Raw genomic sequence first — 6,088 nt, 5'->3', positions numbered from 1 at the left:
ACCCCAATACACACACACACACACACACCAAAAAAAAAAAAAAAAAACATCTTTCATATGCATATCTCAATCAAGAAGCTAGTAGCACTAAGGACAACGCAGAAGATGCCACTTTTGGAATACGTTGTCACCAAACCCATATAAGAAAGATAACAAAATGCAGATCCCCATACCACCACAGACGAATCACATAATCAAATGGAAACCAAAGGAGATTTGTACAGATCCACAATATACCAAAACGCTACATGAACATGCATCTAAGATTACTATCTATAGAACGATGAAGCTGATTCCAAGTTATATATATATATATATATATATATATATATATCAATATCATCTACAAAACTCTCAATTAGCAATCCGTACTGAAAGCACATGCAAGAAAAAAATCCAACATAATTCATCACCTGAAAATTAAATGCATACAACAAACACATAGTACAGGACAAATACTATATGAGTCAAGACATATCAAATAAAATAAAAAATAAAAAAAAAACTCTAGATCTTTAAAGAAATGAGCGAAAACGAACATTCGTATCCAAAAAAAAGAAAGAAAACAAAAATATATCTGAAAAAATTATATCACCTGTGGCAATAGAGGACGTCGACGTAGTCCATATCGAGTCGTTTGAGAGAAGCTTTAGTTCCTTCAACGATATGCTTCCTGGACAAACCCTTGTCGTTAGGACCAGGACCACCCCAGAAGATCTTGGTGGAGACCACGATGTCAGATCGACGCCAACCAAGCTCACGAATCGCCTGACCCATAATCTCCTCAGCACGACCGTTAGCGTAAACCTCTGCGTTGTCGAAGAAATTGACTCCATGATCACGACAACACTGAAGAATCGATTTGGCTTCTTTCACATCGAGCTGGTTCCCAAACGTAACCCACGCCCCGAACGAGAGCGTGCTCACCTTCAAACCCGACTTCCCCAAATTCTTGTACTGCATCTTCTCTTCTTTGTCCCGCAATCGACTCAAATCTCTCTGTTGATCTAATCTCAAATCTCAAATCTCACAGTCTCTCTCTCTCTGTTATACTTTTTTTTGTTAACAAAACGAACAAGAAAACATTAACAAGGAAGTGACACTTAAATACGATAACCTACCGGTTTGGTTTAACTGTTCCGGTTATCAAGGTAAACCAATAAGTATGTTTCTCTTTTCCAATACCAAAATTTTAAATGCATACAATCAAATCAACAACATTCGACTAATGTACTGTATATGATGATTTCTACTAAAACCATACCGAACCTCAAGAGAAAATTGGTTGTTGTTGATAAGAAATTAACCGGTGTGAATACATTTCGGTTTAGTCGCAATTTTTGTAATAAAAGAAATATGTGATTTAGATTAGTGATCTCGTTACTGGCAGACCCACACAATTTAATTAAAAGATGCTGATCTATTCTCTCGTACTTAAAAAAACAAAGCGTGATCTCGTAATTTTAATTAAGATGGACAACAACCCCCAAAAAAAGAGAGGTTTATTTGCTTTTTTTTTTGGCTCCTAATGGGTCAAGAATCCCATGTAAATGACTTTAGTGTAGTCTTCCATGTACTGATTTATCCTGTGATAGACACGTGGCTTCCCTTTTAGGAAAGTTGCTCATTAATTGGGAGAGTTGTGCTGTAACGGCAGACCTTTTGCACTTTGCCGTATACGAATAAAACTCTAAAGTCCTTGTCACGTGAAAATAAACGTTCATCGGACAGTCCTGCTCTTTGGAATATTTCACTCCTACACACGTTCACACGAATCAGACATGCATTGGCGAATTTTTTCGGGTTTATATATTTTTGGGCTTTGGAATATTTCACTCCTATTAGAAGCCCATTACATGAGAGATGTTTGATATCCAAACAAGACGTCGACAATAGCCTGTATACTTTTTTTTTGTTAACATCTTCTTATTTCAAAATATAATGATTTTGGCTGATAACCCTTAATTCTTGAATTGATGTTTTAGTTATGATCAATAAAATCGTTTATGAGACGATATTTTTTAGTACTCTACAAATTTTTATAACTAGGCACACACATTGGACTTACTGTATTCTACAATTATTTTGTGAAAGTCTATATATTATCTAAGCTATTTTACTATGTCTCCATCATACGAGTTTTTTTTTTTTTACCATTTCTTACTTTAAACTTTTATTTTTCTAAAGAAGTTTCTATTTTATCATTAAACTACAGAATTTTAGGGAAAAAGTAAGATTTAGTAATAATGTTTGAGAGAATCAAGTTTATGATTAATTATGAGAAGATAATATAGGTAGGCTTGATGAGTTTTTAATGTTATTTGCTGTTTTTGTAATGAATGGGTTGGAGAAACAGATTGCATTTGATGCATGTGAGTGTGGGGTTTTGGATTCGTTACCATCTAATATAGTGTTTTATTGGCCACCAAGAAAAAAAGAAAGAAAGAAAGATGAAAATCCTCCACCAAGGGTTGACATTTTCTCCTTGTTTTTTTTCTCGTACGTTATCAAATCCCGATTTAGCTTTTCTATCCCTTTTCTTCCATGTACCCCAATACTAATCATATGGTTTTTCTAAGATGTACAACATATTTGATAATCTAAGCATATGCATGCGATAACGAACAAATGGTTCCCTATAATTGTACGACAGATAAAATTCTTGCAACGCATATATATCAACGACAAATTCAAAGTACATAGTTTTACCTATGACAATATAACATATACTCGATACTACGAGAATCTACGTTATGGAAAATGGCAATCAATTATGAAACATAAAATTGTTATTATTTGTTTGACGAAAAAAATATATTAAACAATTGAAGGATATATGACCAGGTTCTATTAAATACTGCGTTGCGATTTTCTTCGACGACATGCCAAATATCTTGGCTAAGATTGTCTGTGTTTTTAATGTCCTTACATGCATGTTAAGGTTTCTCTATAAATAAATGGAGATGATGACTAAAACAAAACTGTGAGCGTAACAATGTTATTAATTTTAATAAATAACCATGTTCTTAGTCTAGATATAATTCAAAATATATTCAATTCCTGATTAAAAGTTAATTATGTACTAGGAAAATAGTAAAATGCATCAAAATTGTATAATATCAAGAAATTTCATGCATGCTTTATGAAGATCACATGATAAATTAAGATCACGAGAAATGTTTTTGAGAAGATTTTTATCATATCTTTAGATGTAATCCAATATATATATAGCTTTTCGCTGAGTTGTTTTATATAAATATGTAACTTCCATTGAAATTATATGAATGATGAAGATCAGAGGATCAATCTAGTTCACGGGTATTCTTTTTTATAAGATCACAAGAAATATTTTTCTATCATATATATATATATATATATATATATATATATATATTTAGATTAATCCAAATTATTTTTCTATATATATAGATATACATGTTTTATATATAATTAAATTTTGTGGGGGTTGAATGAAACTCCCTAGCTTTATTTTTTTCCATTTGATTAGAGATGCGCACAGTGAGCGTTTCATGTGAGTCTTCTCTAACATTTTCTAGTTTACTTTTATTTTCTTGTTTTGTTGAATTTCTGAAAAAGTTTAGCGTAACTTGTCTTCGACTATTTCTTTTTTCAAACGTAAATTTGTCGTCGACTAACTTCTAAAAGAAAACGATTAAAAGTGCCGACGGATCTATCTCTGATCTGTGAAAATTAGCGCATATATGAGTCATAACCAAAAAGATCCTTAATCGAATTAACCTTAATTACAAAAAAAAAAAAAAAAAAAAAAAAAAAAAAACAGGAAGAAGGTATACATCAAATTAGTGAAACGTGCATTCAAATAATTAAGTATTTAAATTTTTCAATCAATAAGGGGTATAAGTAATAAACATGTGTTCTATAAACTTAAAAATAAGAAACTACGTGGACATTTCTACACCAAATCACCCATATTTACATAATTACATACAAAAAACCTATTTATGCTACCTTTGTACAAGAAAAAATATTAAGTGTACCTTGCTCATATCTTAAATTCAGTGTCAAATATTTATCTTTCTAGTTACAAATATTAACGTCAAACAACAAGATAGATATTTGTATAGGTTTTATATTTTTTAATCGTATGCTTACAAATCACAATGTAGGCTTATTGAAACGAACAAAACAAAACAAAAAAAACAGCAAATTAATCGTGGAGAAAAAAGAGACGAAAACGCGAAAGAAAAAGAATCCAATGAAGGAAACGGGCCACGTCACCAAACCGCGAATTATGGACGTCCATAACAAGCGGCTGAACAAAACGCCGACCCTTATTTGGCNAAAAAATTACGGAAGAACCTTCCAGCGTACGTCCGAATCGATAGGATAAAAAATCTTTGGTTTCTTTCTTGTGTGCAAGTTTTGTCATTTACTTCATATAAACAAAGACAAAAAAACCAACACATAACTAAAATAAAAAACAAACGACGTCTCTTCGTGCACAAAACGACGTCTCTTAGTGCACAAACGACGACGTACAATGTCGAGTGGATCCAACTCCCAAGTCCCCAAACTATTCGATATTTTTGTAGCGTTTGGGAGTGTCGGTGCCTCGGCTAATATGGTAACAAACGACAAATATAAATACGTCGAATTATCCACTACATACCCATTTATATAGATACCTCAAATGTGGTTATAAATTTAATATAGTTATATTCATTTATGGCATTAATTGGATCGTGAAAATGGCATTTTTTGAAGTTTTGCATGGATTTAAGTCAATCAGCCGAGACGCTTACATGTGGTAAAGATGTCCTAAATGGAATAACGACGGTTAATCGCTTAGATCACTTATTAATATATTCATGCAATCGTCCACTCCACTTCATCAAAGAAGACACATTTTTTTTAATCAAATTTGTAAATTTTGGTTTTTTTAGAATAAAAAGGAAAAGTTACAGAACCGTATATAATGGGTTCTTGCTGGTTTTCACTTAATGTGAGGTAAAGGAACAAAAAAAAAATAGTTTAAAGGATAAGTAAAACAGAAGTGATTGGGACTCAATTTGACCCGCGAGTTTTGGCGGAACCAAACAATTCGCACCAACAAGATCTTCTCTTTATTTATAGCTTTTTTGCACTTTTACAAAAGTAATTTGAGCAATAAAAAGTGTAACAAAAGAAAAGTTTCAATTATTACTAGTTACCCGCCAATCCAACTTCTCCCATGATGCACACACATGGTACACATCATATATGTATTTCTGATAGGCTTTTCTTGTTATAGTGAATGATGTTACTTGTTTATCTATATATACACTTGACACAAAATACAAAATACTTAAAAAGCAAAAAAAAAAAAAAAAAAACCCTACTGATTTACGTTTTAGCCTATAAATAATTATATTATATAGCGGAAAATACAAAAAAGTTCGATTGATTTAAGTTTTTTAGTTGGTAGATCATTCGATACAAAAAATACATAAATAAAAGTAGAAACAATTTAATTGGTTTACAAATTCAGTTTATGAATAAATGATGTTATCCCCAACTGATAATAGATGTCCAGTGTAACAAAAACGGAGATGAGTATAATTCACTGAGACAAAAGGTTCTGACTTCTGAACCGTTTGATCGTTAGCATGACGTTAGATCATCATTCTGTTACCCAGCAAGCAAATATATATATCCAATACAACGTCGTACTCATGAATATGATCTTTCACTTCAATGGTAAGTTAGAAATAGTCAACTATTTTAACAATCTATTAGAAATTCTAACTATATATTATTCTTCCGCTATATATTATTCTTCCGAAGCCTAAAAAGTAAAAACCTACCATTTTAGTTTACTATATATATAGTCTACAAAATTAGTTGACTCTTGAAGGAAGATGGAAACCAACAGAGTTGGAGTGGGTTGAGAGACAGTCGCAACGTTTGCAATATTCTTAGTTTAAAAGCTCGATTGGTAGAAAATTTTGACTTTTTTATATTTTATTTAACTTTTGTGTATTCTGGATAGGATTGGATTGGAGAAGAATAGATGATATCATGGGTACGTCCAAAGGTTTAGTTAAAAAAAAAAAAAAAAAAAAAAAGG

The 6,088-nt window shown here is 31.7% G+C and overlaps 1 protein-coding gene across 1 annotated transcript; it reads right to left on the bottom strand.

Annotated features, from left to right (window-relative positions):
- On the bottom strand, window positions 592-963 carry LOC104778561 (probable voltage-gated potassium channel subunit beta). Its single transcript, XM_010503015.1, has one exon. It carries the CDS (start codon window positions 961-963, stop codon window positions 592-594), a length of 372 nt encoding a protein of 123 aa, XP_010501317.1.

This window comes from Camelina sativa, chromosome 3 (genome assembly GCF_000633955.1).
Source record: "Camelina sativa cultivar DH55 chromosome 3, Cs, whole genome shotgun sequence".
In the NCBI taxonomy this organism is placed as follows: domain Eukaryota; kingdom Viridiplantae; phylum Streptophyta; class Magnoliopsida; order Brassicales; family Brassicaceae; genus Camelina; species Camelina sativa.
The sequence above is the reverse complement of the archived record's forward strand: the minus strand, read 5'-3'. Positions and strand labels throughout refer to the sequence as shown.

What these genes read in the sequence shown, in the direction of transcription:
- LOC104778561 (XM_010503015.1), bottom strand. Translation starts at nt 963, where the DNA reads ATGCAGTACAAGAATTTGGGGAAGTCGGGTTTGAAGGTGAGCACGCTC.